Below are 17,984 nucleotides of genomic sequence, written 5' to 3' on the forward strand. Positions count from 1 at the left end.
GGTGTAAGAACCCTCATCAGGTAGATATGGGATAATCTGACCCCCACATTGGGATTCATAATGATCGACTAGTTAGAGATTGGCTTAAACCCTGAAGCATGAGGTTTCATATCTCTTTCACAACTATTATCACACTGGATATTTTTGCTGTCCTTATAAGTGTCCAATCCCTTTATGAATCTTGCTGAGCTCCTGGCTTCAATGACTTCCTGTGGCAGTGAGTTCCACAGTCTAATTCCATGTTTTGTGAAAATGATTTAAAAACAATACTGCTTTGAGTTTGCCAACTTTTAATTTCATTGACTGACTCTTTGCTTTTGTATCACGGGAGCGCAAACTGACTTGGCGAAAGAGCAGAGAAAAGGACACCCTTCCTTTTCTTCCGTCTTCCCTGCTACATGTCTGCTGCATGTCTTTTTAACTTGAATATCAAGAAAGTCTTTTTTTTGGGGGGGGTGGGGGAGTCAGAGGACACCATAGATGACTTGGAGATGTCCCTGCGAACTTTCTCATCTCTTAGCTGAAGGGGTGGGCAGGCTGAATATTTATTTTTTCTCCCAACTGCTTAAATTAAATAGGTATTAACCAAATTCAGAGTTTTTAAAGAGTTAGAATAAAAATTCCTTTTCCTTTCAGTTAATTGGGGTTCAGGGGCAAGGTTTCTTTTATGTCAAAACCCTGCTAGTTCATCAACTGCCTGTGGAGTCTGCTGGGAAAACGAGAGTAGGCAAGACCTGAATTTCTAATTGTAAAAACAAGCAGAAAAAAATACTTTAAAAACCTTAAATCTCTTCAGCCTTTTCTATGCAACATAGCTAAGCAAAAGGGCTTCTTTATGCATCATAAAAGACACACACAAATTTTACTTTACAGGCCACCTTTACATTTATGCAATAAAAGCCGGGAACCCAGCTTTTATTTTTATTATAAAATACAGGTAGCTTGAAGTCTAAGAGGATCTAGCTATAAACTTCACCATCTTTCCAACAAAAAAAAAAATGTATGGGTGTGTTGGAAATTTCTATATGAGAAAGCAAACTTTAAAGCCCTTTACCAAAAAAGATAAAAAAAAATTCCAAAGGTTAATTAAATCTTTTTTAAAGAAAGTCTACAAGAGGAAAAAAATCAAACTTGGTCAGTCCTGAGATGTGTGAGCTCCCCAGTGAAATACCAGAGGTGGTTCTTGTTTGTATCACAGTAGCAGCAAAAGGCCTCAACCTAGACTGAAGTGTTGTGAAGAGCTACAAGCTACTTTGCTGAAAAGTTCATGCACGTTTGGGAAGGCGTCCCAAACTGCATCGGTCCACTCCCCCACCGCATCCACCAAACAGCCCACCTTCCTTCCTGGAGTTCAGCACATTCCTTAGTTGACACTGCCCAACAACCTCTGACTCCACCCCACGGCTTTCCTGGATGGGTGAAAGACAGTCACGAGAAACTGTTACCGCTCATGATCAAGATAACTAATGCCTTATCAGGGAAGGAATCTTCACTTTCTCCTTCAAGCAGTGTGACTGACAGTGAAGAAACACACCTTGGATACATTGGTTCTAGCCTGGATATGCTGGTTTTAGCCAATTACTGCCCATGTCAAGCCTCCTATTCTGGAGAAAGCCCTGAGTGAAGCTAGCTAAATGCCAGCTACAAGTTCAGCTACACCTCTACCTCGATATAACGCTGTCCTCGGGAGCCAAAAAATTGTACCGCGTTATAGGTGAAACCACGTTATATCGAACGTGCTTTGATCCACCGGAGTGCGCAGCCCCACCCCCCTGGAGCACTGCTTTACCACGTTATATCTGAATTTGTGTTATATCGGGTCGCGTTATATCGGGATAGAGGTATAATTGAAGCCAATATTCTAGACCCGGCCAGTCTGAACTCACACCAACCCACAGAACTGAAACTGCCTTAGTGGTACTGATGGACGATCTCTTCCTCTCAGCGCAGTAGGACAGACATGCATTCTCACCCTACTGGACCTTTCCGCAGCATTTGACGCTACTGACCATGGGATACTGCTGTCTCGCCAGAGGGAAGTGGCTGGGATTAAGGGTAATGCACTAACATGGTTTGGGTACATCCTCCCAGGAAGGCATCAGTGCACCTCCACCACTAGGCCCCTCATTTGTGAAGTCCCACCAGGGTCAATTATCTCTCTGGCCCTGTTCAATATATACTCACAGCCCAGTAGGTGAACTGGTCAGACAATATGGACTCAACTGCCAGCAATATGCAGATGACACACAACTCTGTCTAGTATCAGAGGGGTAGATGACACACAACTCTATCTATCCTTCACCACCTACCACCACCAATATGACCTAGATTCTGCCTTCTTCTACACCCCAGGCAATCCCACTGGCTCTGAGACCGGATAGAATTTTGTCCCTGGTTTCCAAGATTGGCAGCTTACCTTTCTAGCTACATTCCCACCTGCAATTTCAATTGGTTTTGATGGTGGTTCTTCAGTGGTTGAAATTATTCCTGCATATATCTGGGCAAATTCTGGCCCCATGGAAGTCAGTGGGAGTTTTGCCATCAACTTCGATGCAAAACAAGATTCAGCCAATAGTTCATGAAGTGCTCTGTAATTCTTGCGGATGAAAGGCCCTTCATAAACGTAAGTGTGAGTGTTTCCATCTATATGGGATGGGTGTATTAAATGGAATTTTAGTAAATGGCAATTTAAGAAAAATTGAATAAACTGTCACCTAAAATCAATAAAATGATCTCATGGTAAATTTAAGGGTAGCATTGTGAAATTCTTCCTGGATTATGGCTGTTCATGAATGAAAGTGCATCAGGATATATAGTTGTGGCTAATAAGAGTTTGGTTTTATAGAAAACTTTGCCCAGCACATATTTTTGTGATACTACTCCTGGTTGTCACTGAGAACATTTCCCTGACCTCTTAATAACGGTATCAATTTTCACTCAGACTCCAGATAATTAGCTGAAGCAGTCTTATCAGGAGTAAATTATTGGGACAGTTATTACTTTCATCAGCATTTTATAGATGGAAGTGATTGGAGCTCACAGTTATTGATACTATATATCTAAATATGAAAAAAAGAGTTATAGACAGTTTTAAGAGTTTTTTTTAATTACCTCATCTGCTAGCTAATAAGATACCAGGCCACAATACCGTTAATCTACAGTGAATGCTTGAAGCTGGCAATTTGAATTTAATTATTTTTGTTTCAGACAAAGCCTATTTTTGATAATAGAATCCCTGTCTGATACATGGTAGCTTTTAATAATTACTGGATTAAGAATGTGATTAAAAGAAGCTTTCATAATTTTATTTTTATTGGCTGCAAATGCACAAACTGTATAGTGCACCATTTTTAATCTTTTTAAATGTTTTAAAATATCAGAATTAAAATACAAACAACCGCCTTCAAGCTGTGAATATAATGTACAGGATCAATACAACTAAAAATAAACTAGGAACATCACTGGGAAAACTCACTTCTAAGTTTCCTCTGTATTTAAAGCAGTTATTTTAATTGGTTCTTATATCATGCCTGTCACTGTAGTATGTGATTGGGTACATGCCAATTCCAGGTTTTTAATATTGGAAATAATTGGAAAAAAGACTGTCATTTAAACCTCAATTACCACCACTCCAGCATGTCTCCATCATCATATACCATGATGGTTACGTGCATTAGAGACAGATTCTTGTGACCAAATGGGTATAAACCTGCTGGAGTTCAGAAAACCAGGAGGGATCTTAATTTGCAACAGTTTGCATTCTAGCTGTCTTCTTTTGCTGTCAATAACACATAAGAACAGCTATACTGGGTCAGACCAAGGGTTCCTCTAGCCCAGTATCCTGTCTTCTGACAATGGCCAGTGACAGATGCTTCACATAACATCCCTGCGGCCCGCACCATTTCCCGCATTGGGAACAGCGAACTGGCCGGGAACAGGGAGCTGCGGGCGGCCATGCAAATGTAAACAAACTGTCTGGCGGCCCGCCAGCAGATTACTCTGACGGGCTGTGCACAGCCCACACGTTGCCCACCACTGACATCGTGGCATTATGATATTTTCTGTCACATCTATCCCTTTCCTAATGGGTCCTAACATTGTTAGCTTTTTGGACTGCCACTGAACATTGAGCAGATGTTTCAAAGTATTCCCCATGACTCCAAGATCTTTCTGGAGTGAGAACAGCTAATTTAGACCCCATGTGCATTACTTCACATTTAGCAACATTGTATTTCATCTGCCATTTTGCTGCCCAGTCACCCACTTTTGAGAGATTCTTTTGTAACTCTTCACAGTCAGCTTTGAATTTAGCTATCTTGAGTAATTTTGTATCCTGCCAATTTTGCCACCTCACTGTTAATCTCCTTTTCCAATTATTTATGGATACTTTGAACATCACAGGTCCCAATACAGATCCTTGGGGGACCCTGCTATTTGCCTCTCTCTACTATGGGCACTGACCTTTTTTTCCCTGTTCTTTGTTTCCTATCTTTTAACCAGTTCCTGATTTATGAGAAGACCTCCCCAATTGTTAATTACCCAAGTTAAAAATGTGTGTCTTATTGCTAGGCTGAATTTGTCAACTTCCATTGCCATTGTTAACTTCCAGCCACTGGATCATGTTATACCTTTGTCTCTTAAACTGAAGATCTTTTATCATCAGATTTCTGTTCCCCCTGTGGGAACTTAAAGAGACGGCTGAAGGATGTCTTGTAAGTTAGACTCCAGGAGCTCAACCTGCTTATCACTGTAAGGCAAGTTGTCTAACCCTTTAATCATTTTTTGGCTCTCCTCTGAACCCTCTCCCAATTTATCAACATCCTTCTTGAAATATTCCAGAGTGGTCCCACCTGTGCCAAATATAGAGGTACTAATCTTCCTACTCTATATCTTCTCATTTATACATCCAAGGATTGCATTAGCTCTCTTGGCCACAGCATCTCACTGGGAGCTCATAGAATCATAGAAGATTAGGGTTGGAAGAGACCTCAGGAGGTCATCTAATCCAACCCTCTGCTCAAAGTAGGATCAACACCTACTAAATTATCCCAGCCAGGGTTTTGTCAAGCCGGGCCTTAAAACCCTCTGAGGATGATTCCACCACCTCCCTAGGTAACCCATTCCACTGCTTCACCACTCTCCTATTGCAATAGTGTTTCCTAACATCCAACCTCTTCATCTATCTATGAGTCATGTTCATTCCCCTCCATCCTCAATGTCTTTTTCAGAGTCACTACTTCCCAGGATACAGCTCCTTTACATTCTCTGTTCCTAGATATAGGACTTTACATTTGGCCATATTAAAATTCATTCATGTTTTCTTGTGCCTAGTTTACTATATGACCCTGATCAGTCTGTCAGTGACCTGTCCTCTTAATTATTTACCACTCCCCCAGTCTGCATGTCCCGTCATCCCAGACTTCAGCGCCTAACTCAGAGGGGGTGAGGGTTAGTACATGCTGCTCTGGTTGGCATCTCCCAGGGGCTAGTGCCCTGACTCTGCGTATGAGAGTCTAAGGGTAGGTCTACACTTACCCGGTAGTTCGGCGGCGAGCGATTGAACTTCTGGGTTCGACTTATCGCGTCTTGTCTGGACGCGATAAGTTGAACCCGAAAGTGCTCGCCGTCGACTGCGGTACTCCAGCTAGATGAGAGGAATACCGCGGAGTCGACGGGGGAGCCTGCCTGCCGCGTGTGGACCGAGGTAAGTTCGAACTAAGGTACTTCGAACTTCAGCTACGTTATTCACGTAGCTGAAGTTGCGTACCTTAGTTCGAATTAGCGGGTTAGTGTAGACCTGGCCTAAGGTGCCTCTCTCCCCATTCATTGTATAGGGAGCCTAGGCACCTAACTCAGGCTTTGTGGATTGCAGTGTTGTTCCCATTGTTTTCTAAGTACCTAAGAGTTAGGTGCTGACACACACAGCATTGCAACCCCTAAGTCTATTTATGGATCCCACCCCAAGAATATACATTACTGGTCTAGGCTCTATTATTTTGCACATACCAAATGTAATCAAGTCATAAATTACTTGTACCTAAGCTACCATTCCTTTTTAGTTGACAGTCCTGAGCACTCATGAAATTGAAATTAAAATTATATTAAAAACCATTTTTAATTTCTAAGGGGGGAGGGGTCACACTCAGAGGCTTGCTGCGTAAAAGGGGTTGCCCATAAAAAAAAGTTTAGAACCCCTGCCTTTGCTTTATTTAAAGGGACTCTCAAATCACACACACACTTTCAGCTGTTTAAAAATTAATGGAGGTCCCTTTGGAGTAAAGTACCAGCCAAAGTGAGTAAAAATGTGGCCCTATAAGCCCAGTTATGCAGCTCTTACTCACGTTGGTGAGCACTTCGTCAATGGGACGACTCGCACAGCAAGGTGCTGCTTAATATAAGTGGGGGTATCTTCAGCTAGTCCTGTCGTGCTAAATTCTGGGACTGGGTTTGCTGTATTTTCTCAAAGCAGTGCCAAAATAATAATAATAATTAATAATTAACACCACCACCACATTTTTCCCCACTGGAAATCAGCAAGTCAAAACAACCTATTGAATTGAATGAAAAGCAGTTTTATTTTTTTCATAGATTCATAGATTCATAGATTATAGGACTGGAAGGGACCTCGAGAGGTCATCGAGTCCAGTCCCCTGCCCGCATGGCAGGACCAAATACTGTCTAGACCATCCCTGATAGACATTTATCTAACCTACTCTTAAATATCTCCAGAGATTTTAAGTGTTTAACATGCATAATTGTAAATTGTGCAGTTGTCTTGGGAATTCCAGTAGGTTATGGGATCTGTTCTTACCTCGTGTTAGTGGGAGTAGAGCAAGATCCTCAGCTGCTGAAATTTGGTACGACTCCATTATCAATTTGAAGCTATGCCAAATTGTGTGTGTGTGTGTGTGTGTGTGTGTGTGTGTGAGAGAGAGTGAGAGAGAGAGAAATGGGAGGGAGGGGTACATATTTTTGTGTGTGGGAAGAGAAGCTAATGGGGGTCTGATCATTCTTTATGGGGAAACCAAGAATCCTATTTGGGACCAGTAACTTCTACCTTGTTTGTTCCTTTGATCACTACTGTGAACGGGTTCTCAGAAATTCGTGCAGGCAGGATTTTTAGTTTAGTGAAGCGATGACTAACAAAACTACCCACAGTTTGAGGGGGGCTCAGTGGGGAAAGGGAAGCCTGGAAAGGGGGAGTAGTTTGACTGGGGAGGCAAGAGCCAGAGGAACCACCTTCCAGAGTGCCCTGGGCCTCTTGCTGTCACTGTCCACTACCACAACTGTTAGGAGCTGGGCAGCAATAGATGGTCTTTTCTCTCCTCAGATGAAGTTTGGAAGGACTGCTGTCTTGTACTGCAGTGGTCTGATGGCCTCTACACATGCATCGCCCTCCCGCTGTTTGCCGTCCCTCGGGCTTTTGAATTTAGCGCAGCATCATGGCAGTGTCTCAGATCATAGGGAATACAGCCACTAACTGAACTCAGACCCAGGAGGCAACAGTGGCCAGCTAGGGCCTGCCCTCGCCTCAGCTAAATTCTCACCTCCTGGCTCCACTATTCCCTTCCTTTCCCCGTGCTGCTTCATTCCACCATATTGCATGTCTCAGTTACTCCTCTCACCCTTGACAAAAGGCAGAGCAGGGCCCCAATGCCCTGAAACAGCTGAGCAGGGCTGTGAGGGTTAAAGGGCAATAAAGTTTTGGCAGCCTCCTCCATTAGTGTAGCGCTCACATCAGGCAGGGAGCGTAGGGTTACATAGAACCTGACTTAATAGTTGAGCAGCTATGTCACGTGTTAGGCAAGAGGTCAGACTAGATGATCGTAATGGTCCGTTCCGGTCTGAATTTCTGAGAAGACTAGACAAGCTTGTTATAGTGCGAAACAGACAGGCTTCTATTTGAAACAGCCCCATGTTAAGTACCATCATCGGGTACACCAAGCCACAACATCGCTGTACGGCTAAATGGTCTTTTTACGCCAGCACACTCGCTATCAAGACGTTTATGATCCAAAAGCCGCAATCAGCAGAGCAACATACGAGTGTGCCCTTGTGCCATCTGGTTACCTTACATCATCATACTGAAGGTGAGGCAGTTTCTGTGGTTCCAGATTCATTACATTAAAATAATATTTAACTAGAGAACTCAGTTTCTCCAGCAGTTTTCTTTCCTTGTTCCTAATTTAAGGCCCCCCTTTTAAAACTATGGTGTTTTTAGGCCACATGGTTTGCAGATAAGTGCCCTAAAGCCTCCAAAATTCATACCTGTGCTTTGGATGCTGGGTCTGTCTCCAGTATAGTTAGTGTCTTTAACCAGAGATCGCACTTACAATGGGACAGCGACCTCTAGAGTGGTACAAAGAAAGTAGCCCAGCCCCATCTTCGCTATAGGTCCGGATAACATCTTCAGCACACCTGCCCTATTCAGATGCTTTGACAGCTGGAACATTGTTGCACTCGCCTGCCATGCTGATCAACACTCGTGGACAATGGGTCAGCAGCAGGAAGTTTTTATATCTCCCTGTGCTAAAGATTGACTGTTTGCAGTTTTCTGTAGTTCCAGCTTTGAAATTAACGGCTTATGGAATGCAGCAAAACACTAAGGGCAGATAACAAGATGACAGATTTGCTGCATTCAGAGATAAATTTTCATTTCCCCTTTGATGCAGAAGCGCACAGTCTTTTTTGAAAATGTTTTGACTAGACTTACTGGGCGGAGGACTAATTATTTGGAAAATTGCTGGAAGATGGTCAGAAAAAGAGCCTACTGTCACTATGTTGCAGTCCTCTTTTTATATTGAGAAAAGTGCAAGGATTGCTTATGAAATACAACAATGTGCCTTACTGAGCATAGTCCCTCTGTTAAACCTTGCTTCAGCAGACAACCTAGCCTCAATAGTCTTGCACTTTAGTCTTTCTGAGCACATCTTAATCCCATAATATTTATTTACACATTATGCGCAGTTCATTTTGCAAACACTCCATCAGCGACAGTCCCTGCTCTGAAGAGCTGACTACTGAAGGGCAGGCAGACAATTAGAGGCTGGGGTAAGAGGAATAACCAAGGAGGAGATTTTCATGGGCACCTAACTCCCACTGCCTTTGAAAATCATCCTTTGTGGGTACATTCTACACTGCTTTTACACATTTATGAAGAAACAGGACTCAAAATATTCCTGGGTTCGGTCTGTCTGTCTCTATATAGATAATGTAAACAGTTCATAGACAAAGTGCTGGTAGAGGGCACTTAAGAATATATAGCATAACTCCTGGGTTTTGAAGGACCAATAAAACTAGTTGTGCATTGCAAATGACTTCCTCTGCACCAGTTTTTAACTATAGCAGGTACTTGGCAATAGTAATATCTACCAGCAGTCCTAGGGGAAAAGTCACTGAGCTGCCCACAGTCCCACTTCAACCCAGAGTCAGGGCACTTGGATCCAGTCAATCCTACCCCAAATGGAGGTGGGGATGAGGCCACCTTGATTCAGCACCTCAGCCAGTGCAGTTCCTAGCTGGATTTTAAAGTTATCCTTCCTGGGCTGTACTGCCATAGCATGTGTAATGGGGGTTCACTTTGCTAGTCCTGAGCTTGTGCTGATGGATCTAGCCTGCCCCTTCTCCCTTCTCCTCAAAAAGAAAACATACATCGATGGAGCTGAGTGATGCTATACACAAATTTAGCCCTGGAATTCACATATAGTGTTGCAATTCCCTGTGTTATATAGTTTGGAAACAAGATTTGCTCTATTATCTAGGACCACTGCTCCATCATGTCCTGAATCCTTCCTCCACTAGTCGCTAATAGCGGACACTATACAAGCATCTAAAACCTCCTGTTGGGCTTGATCATCGCTGTCAGTGAAAAGATCCCCACTGACTTCAAAGGCCTTTAGAACAGGCCCATAATGCACCTGGCCATTTTTGCACTGCTGTTCCTAGGCAGATTTCTCTAATTGCCACCAGGCTCAGAGTTTATATTCTGAAGCATGAGATTGAGTTATTCTTATCAGAGAATGCGTAACATGCTTCTTCTGAGAACAGTGTTACTCAGTTCTTTACAAAAACCTTGCTATAGTATTTAACTTTGGATACTTTCAGAACAATGGGGGACATCTTCCAGGCCATTGAAAGCCCTGCATCTGTGGGACGGGCACATTTCTGTTACAGAGGGAAGGAGACAGAACGTGGAAGACCCTTGCGGGGGAACGATATGCCAGGCATGCTGTGTTCTCTGGGAGTTCCATCTGCACTAGCATTAAGGAGAGTAATGGGAGAGGTTGAGCTGCAGAAGAGGCACAGTAACTACATAGATCCACCAACCAAACCTCTGTGTCGACGGGACGTGGACACCACAGCAATAGACTCTACAGCCTGCCTGATACTTTAGCAGCAACCGCAAGAGGCACAGGCAACCCTAACCGAGAAGGCTCTCTCTCCAGCAATTCAGCCCTGGTGATGAATATCTAATTTCACACCCCCACTATATTTACTCAGCAGAGCCATTAGCCTGGCTATAAACTCTCAAATGGTGGCACAAGCTGATTGGGGAAGTGAAAATAATAAAGCTGAAGTGCTGTTGTACCACTGAAAGGAGACCCAAGTCCAAAGCAGTTTTTCCACATGCAGAGGCTCAGTTGTAAGATATGGAGACTTAAAATTATCAGTAGGGTTTATAAACGTACAGAATATCCCGTTATCAGCCCCCACATCTTGTGCAAATAAGTTACAAACGCCCATCTCCAGTTACTGTGGAGGCGGATCAAGTAATACACTTTCTTACTGATGATTATCTGTCATGAGGGTGAAGCACAATGAGTAATGGAATGGGTTTTCACATGCAGTCTGCGGTATAAATAGACGTGTGAAGATATTTAAAGACAGTTTGGGCAAGATCCTCAGGCGGTGCAAGTCTGTGCAGCTCAGCTGAAGACAAATGGAGATACAGGGATTTACATCAGCTGAGAACCAAGCCTCCTATATCTGCTGAAACCTGACTGACCTGTCCATTGGTTTTGGTGGGCTTTGGGTCAGACCCCTTGAAGCAGTGGTGGGCAACCTGCAGCCCGTCAGGGTAATCCACTGGCAGACCGCCAGACAGTTTGTTTACATTTACACGGTTGCCCGCAGTTCCCAGTGGCCGCGGTTCGCCATTCCCGGCCAATGGGAGCTGCGGGAAGCGGTGGCCAGCACATGCCTGCGGCACTTCCCACAGCTCCCATTGGCCAGGAACACCGAACCGCGGCCACTGGGAACTGCGGGTGGCTGTGCAGATGTAAACAAACTGTCTGGCGGCCTGCCAGCAGATTACCCTGATGGGCCGCGTGGGGGCTGCAGGATGCCAACCACTGCCTTGAAGCCTTGTAACATCCATATGGTCATTGAGCTTCTCCGTGGAAGACCTGAGAAACTCTAGGTGGTTGAAACCCTGCCCCCAAGGGCAGCCCCGGGAAGCTTAGGCCCCATAGAGCCACTGTGGTACAGCCGTGCTGTCAGGGACTCGGTACCCCTGCACTCTCTTCTCTCTGGAGCCTCACTGAGAGGGTGACTTACCGGGGAAGGCAGAGGGTGGGTTTATGCTGGCTCAATTCCACTGGCCTTGTACCCTCCCTCCCCCCACCCGGGAGGGGGGCAGCACAGAAGCCCCAGCCATTGATACAGTTCATGAGCCATTGCAGAGAGTGTTCACAAGTGCCTTTCACCCGAGAGGCTCCTTCCCTCACCTCCTAAGCGAGTCACCTGTCGGAAGCCAGTTTACTAGAGCTTCCCAGGAGGGAAGGGGGCAACATTTGCCCAGCTGGATTTAAACCCACAGAGGGGGTTGTGTGGCATAATGGCAGATTGACTTTAGTTTTGGAGACATGCGAAGCCCAGGCATATGGTTAAACACCATCTAAGCTGTGGCTCTGTCAGGAGAGTCCTTGAGAGTCCTCGTGGGAGCTCAGACACTTGTCCAATGTGAATTCTAAAAAGCAGTAGCACTCAGGATGGTTCGGAGCATTAAGGGATGGGAATTATTTGTGCTGTAATTTGAGGTGGGACTCACTAGAGAAAGTTAAGAGGATAATGTGGAAGGTATTGATACAGTGAGCAATTATGTATCTTCATTTGGAAAAATCTCTTGTTAGCTTTTCTGAGGTTTGGGTCCGGCCCTTGGAGTTCTGTCTCCAAGTGTGATCACCTCCCTGCAGTGACACGGTCCAGAGAAGGGGGAAGATGCTAAAGGTTATTTTGATGGGACTTGCGTATGAGTAGAGGTTTCTGTTGTGCAAAAAGAAGCTATAGGCTGGAGCAGAGACTTGAATGAGGTAATCACAATTATGTAGAGGTCACTTCCATACTTAACTGGTAATGTCACATATGCGTGGTAGGTACAGGCATGCTAGTGGCCATCAGCTCAGTGCTAGCATCATGGTTGGCGATTCTGTACATTCATGGTCAGCAGCAACTCCCGCTGAGTTGGGGTCTCATAAGGTCAGATCCAAAGCCTATTGAAATCAGTGGAAAGATTCCCACTTAAGCCAATTAAGTGATTCCCACTGACTGTAGGGAGCTTTGGCTCAGGCCAACAGTGACTACTATTGTGAGGACAGAGGCCTCCTACTGAAAGTATAGTTACTCCCTGTAACTCTATAGGAGTATTTTCTGTCTCAGTCAAAAAAAATCCCTTCAATATTTGCTGGTCATTTCTCCACTGGGTTGTAAGTAAGAAGAGGAGGCAGCAAATATGATCATGCTTGTTTAGAAATAGGAGAAAGGAATAACAGCAGAAATCTTTTCTGATCATGCGAAGCTAATGGGACTTTGCTCTTACCAACAGGATCATGCAGGGTTTCTATATTTGCAGGTAGTGGCAACTGCTGCTTTTTCACAAAGTGTAACGGCAAGCTACATGTAATAGGTAGCGAGGGGATGGCAGCATGGGGAGTTGCAGGCTGCCACAGGAGTCTGAGTTCAAGTGACATCTGACTGAGTTACTGGAGATGCCAGATTCAATGCAGACCTAACGCACACACCGAGGCAGATGGATTATTAAGGGAAAATGGACCTGCTGTCTTTGATTAGCTTTGATTTGCTACTGGGATGGCATAGATTGATGTAAAAAGGAAGCCACATAAGCTTCTCTTTGTACTGAATTAGAAATGCCTTTGTGCAGGACAAGGCTAAGTTATTTCATCTCAGAATGGAGGATGAAGTCAATTTGGAAGGAAAGATCAAAAGGTGGAACGTAAGGGCAGGAAGCACTCTTGAAGCAATATACAGTATAGCTACTCTGCCACCTTAATTTTAATGCATCTCTGAGCGCAAACTGGGGATACAACTCTTTGTGTCCCCATATTAAGAAAGCCCTTCATGGTTAGCGCTGATGTTCCCTTTGAACAAGATTGCTAATTTAAACGAAGGGCTGTGCGCCACTTCACATGCCAATGAATTATAAAAGACCCAGCTATTTGCTGACTTTCTGCACACTGCTCATGTGATCTGAAGCCACTGGCACCGCCTCTGAGTGAAGAACAGAAAAGAGCCCTTAGGCTAATGTCTACACAGGGATAAAAGACCCGTGACCGGCCTGCACTAGTGGGGCTGGGGCTTGGGCTTGCAGGGCTAAAAAATTGCTGTGTCGACATTCGGGTTCACGGGACCCTAGAGCCCAAACATCTACACAGCAATTCTTCGGCCCCAGCACCCAAGCCCTGTGAGCCCAAGTCAGCTGACCTGGGCCAGCCCTTAGAAATTCCTTCCTTTCAGTACCTTAGGTGTTCTGCCAGTTAGCTTAAAGGAAGGGATGGAGGAGAGAATGCAGTTAGAGGTGTCGGTAGAGGAGCCTGTTGTCTCCATCGATCTGTGAAGGCTATTTAGGCTGTGAGATGTATTTGCCCTGTTGTAAACTCTCCTGTTTTCACACAAACTGCAGAGTGCCTGTAACACTGTCAACACTGCGTTAGTAATAAATAGGTGCCTGGTTGCAGATCACTCCTATTGATTTCACTGGGAGGAGGAGTGGATCCGTGTAACTGAATGACATCAGGAATGTTGATCAATAAGGAAGTGGGACAAGAACTAGACTAGACTGAATCAAGAGGTTAAGCAAATTAAAAGTCCCACATGAAGGCAGTGTGGGAGAATTTAGTTTGAGCGAGCAGGAAAAATGGGGCTCGGGATGGAGGAGCATGGTAACCCTACGCAACGCCTAATCCCGTAGTAAGACACTCTGATAAGGTGCTGGTAGAAGGCTGGGGAAGAGGACTCTTTACACAAAGCGGGAACGGTAAGATGAGGAACACGGTTTTAAAGCTCACAACAGAAAGGGGTAGTAAAACCAAAGTGAGCTGTGGAGAAGATAAGGCCATGAAGATGCCTAGGCATAGGCGCCGACTCCATGGGTACTCCAGGGCTGGAGCACCCGGGGGGGGGGGAGGAGAGGGGAAGAGTGGGCCTAGCCAATGAGCTCCTCCCCTCCCGCCACCAGTGCTGCCCACCCAAGGAGGATTAGCTGTTCAGTGGTAGGCAGGAGGCACTGTGGGGAGGGGAGGGGTAGAATGGGGCAGAAAGAGGTGGAGCAAGGGCAGGGTACTTTGGGGAAGGGGCAGACTGGGGGTGGGAAGAGGCAGGGTGGGGACTTGGAGGGGGAAAGAGGTGGAGTGGGAGTCAAGCACCCCCCCCAGGAAAATCAGAAAGTCAGCACCTCTGTGCCTAGGGCAGCAATCCTGAGATCCCCTCAGTCCTGGCTATGGCCATTGGCAGCAGAAAGTCCACAAGTTACCTGCAACCCTCCCCTTTCTAGGAGCATTAGGGGGCAAGATCCAGCCAGCGCAGACCATAAAGTGGACTGGGCCAGCTGGAGAGGTGGGGGAGGCCAGGACACCTGTGAGTTCTAATTCAGCACATCTCCTGAGGAACCTGTTCAGTCAGCCTGTTGTGGAGGCCTGGTCAGTGTTTAAAGCTTTCCTCCCCCCAGGGATGTATGCACCTATTCCATTTTAGGATCTATAGGACCACGCCTTAGGGAGCCCTTGCTGTGAGATCGCTAGCTGACAGCAGTGAATCAGACAGGCTTTGAATCCCGACGCCACAAGGACAATTCTATTAATCAGCTGCAGCCTGTGGCTAGTTTCTCTGTTTCCTGAACATCTGACATATTTCAGTGTTTCTCTGCTTGCAGGTGCTAGTAGCCCAGATCCTGGAGAAGCTCAGCATGCAGCTAGCACGAGCGTTTGGCATGGACACTGTGAGGAAGCAAATCCTAGACACCGTCTGCCTGCAGAGCCATTTCAACCTGCTGAACCTGGTGGGATTCCATCCTCTTGGACATATGAGCAAGAGGGCACAGAAGACATCAGCATTAGAAAGTCTCTAGACAGCTTCTATGAAACATGTTGTCAGCAGCAGCCCGGCAGAGGGGATCCCACGTACAATGCAGCTTCAGAATGGCTCTCTCTCAAAATTCAGGACCTGGCAAACAAGGAAGGAGGAAAATATTCCTTGTGCTGTCTCCACATGGCCCAGATGGTTTTGAACAGAGATGGATGTAAGGTCTTTCCAAACCACTCCAGCAATGCTGGTTTCTCAGCACCAGCTAATGGAGAAGTTGCACTGGAAGAAGGAAAGCGAACACCGGGACTGTCTGATGATGTCCTCCAATTTCTCTTAAAACAGAATGTGATGAAATCATAGGGCCTGATGTTTGGGGCTAAGGGAGGGGTGAGCAAGCTGTTTATTTGGTTTTGCTGTGTCTTTTAGTAGAGGGCACCATGTGGCATTTAGCTCCTGCTCTGAGTAGGGACGGCTCTGCCTCAGGAAAGGTCAATCCTTCCTTGAGCCTCCCACTTAAACTGCAAAACCACCCATTACATCTTCTCTCCTGCCCCCAGACTCCAGTGTGAATTTCACCTACGTATTGAACTTGTTTCCCAGCATCTAGCGGTGACTCTGGTGCTTAGTGGACTTGTTCTCCAGTTTGAAATGTTGCTACTATCCTAAAGCTCACCCTGTGACCATGGGCTAGAAAACATGCCGTTCTCCGAACCTGCCCTAAGGGCTCTCCATACTCTGATGCTAGGGGGTGCTTATACAGAGCTAGATCCTGCTACCTTCATACTCAGTGAATCTTACTACTCAAGTAGCTCCCATTTATTTCCATAGGGCTATTCATGGAATGTGATGCTATTCAGTGAGAGTTAGTGTGTCAGTGTGGTCCATAATGACAAGGCTCTCTACTACTACCACCACCACTGCCGCCACCACCACACCAAGCCCTTATCTCTGCATCATCTAAGATTGCCAGCAACCAGGGCTGCTTAACTTACCTGAACCCCCAGCACTGTGAACAGTGTCCCCACACTGAGACCTGTCCCTTTTATACTTGTGCCAATACCTGTAAGTCCCATTTACTGCAACAAACAGGATAGGGAGTGCACCAGCCTAGGCAGGTATCTTTACAGGGTGTGTAGGCTTGGAATGATTAGATGTGTATTGGCAGATGTCAGTTTCACCATGCACACACAACCCTTGATAAAAAAATATTTCCATCAATAATTGACATTTACAGATAAGCAGCATTTTTCTTTGCCTGAGAACTTAGTTTGCTCTGAGGATATTTTGACATGTGATGCTGACAATTTGTGTTTTAGTGATTATAAAGGTTATGTTTTTTAATCTCAATGTCTCAGTTATTGTCTGATTCCCCAGTCCATAATTTCCTGCAACTGTACAAATTTAAATTGATTAAGCGTTTTTTCAATGTTTAAGACAGATATTGCCCAAAATCTTATTTTTAATGAGTTCTACCAAGCCTGTCATAGATGTTTCCAAATGTTTTTGCTCAGATCATACTGCACCTAGTCTGATATTCTGCAGAAAAAAAAAGAATATTTATATAAAACCATTATGCAACCTCCTTCTCTGAACAGACTGACAACTGTGCCCTCTGTGTGTCCACGAGAGAAAAAACCTGGTTGTGATCTCAAACCAGTTTAACGCCATTGGCATCGATGGATTTACTCCTGAGAATCTGTCTGTCTTAGCACACGTCTTCACTACCCGCCGGATCGGCAGGTAGCAATCGATTTATTGGGGATCGACTTATCGCGTCTAGTGAAGACGCGATAAAATCGATCCCCGATGGCTCTGCCGTCGACTCCGGAAATCCACCGCGGCAAGAGGCGGAAGCGGAGTCGACGGTGTCGCGGCAGTGGTCGACTCGCCGCCATCCTCGCAGCCAGGTAAGTCGACCTAAAATACGCAACTTCAGCTATGCTATTCACGTAGCTGAAGTTACGTATCTTAGGTCGACCTCCCCCCCGTAGTGTAGACCTAGCATTAGAGATGCTAATCGAAAATTAATTGGCTTCATACCAGTTATTATTTCCCCAAGAGCATTTCAAGAAGGTGTCTGTAAATGCACCGGCTTAAACTAGGTGTTAAAAATGTGATAGAGACCTGGATACACCACTTGGAAAAAGTGAGAGCTAGAAATGCTGCCTCTGGATGGCTTGTAGCATTAGCAACCTCATGCTGATGCTCACAGCTCTAGGGAGCTACTACCAGACAGGAAATCCCTTTCCCACCGCCATCTGTATGAACTATAGAGAGACAACCTGAAAAATATTTAAGGGTTGGGAGGTATTAGTATGTCTGAGTTACCCAGGAAATGGGACTCCAGGGGTGTGTTCTTCATAGTGAAGGCTCTTGTGCAACGCATGTGCTTGCTGCTTTGCTGTTAAACTGCTGTGGGAAGCGTACGGCCAAGCTCAAGGGTTTCAGCCGTTTTAAACAAAACCAAAGCTGGCACAATTCACCGTAGCGCCATCGGACCTGCACGGATTTCTCCAGAGCTCGATCTGTCCATTAACATCAAAGAGGCTGTGCCCCTTTACACCATTTTAGGATTTGAGCGAGTTAATATTCATCTCTCGCCCGCAGCCCGTTCATTGATGTTATTCTTGGTCACTCCTATACAGGATGCCTAGAGATTACTTTCC

At 45.3% G+C, this 17,984-nt stretch overlaps 1 protein-coding gene across 5 annotated transcripts in view; it reads left to right on the top strand.

Moving 5' to 3' along the window:
• The window catches only part of SHLD1 (shieldin complex subunit 1), a 69,328-nt gene extending 52,647 nt beyond the window's left edge, over positions 1 to 16,681 (top strand). For all 5 annotated transcript variants that reach the window (XM_034764086.1, XM_034764087.1, XM_034764090.1 and 2 more), the window contains one exon: positions 15,167 to 16,681. In XM_034764086.1, coding sequence (XP_034619977.1) covers positions 15,167 to 15,678 — 512 coding nt within the window. In that variant the 3' untranslated portion in view covers positions 15,679 to 16,681. The remainder of the gene's footprint in view (positions 1 to 15,166) is intronic.
• The last annotated feature ends 1,303 nt before the right edge of the window (positions 16,682 to 17,984 follow it).

Source organism: Trachemys scripta, chromosome 3 (genome assembly GCF_013100865.1).
Source record: "Trachemys scripta elegans isolate TJP31775 chromosome 3, CAS_Tse_1.0, whole genome shotgun sequence".
NCBI lineage: Eukaryota > Metazoa > Chordata > Testudines > Emydidae > Trachemys > Trachemys scripta.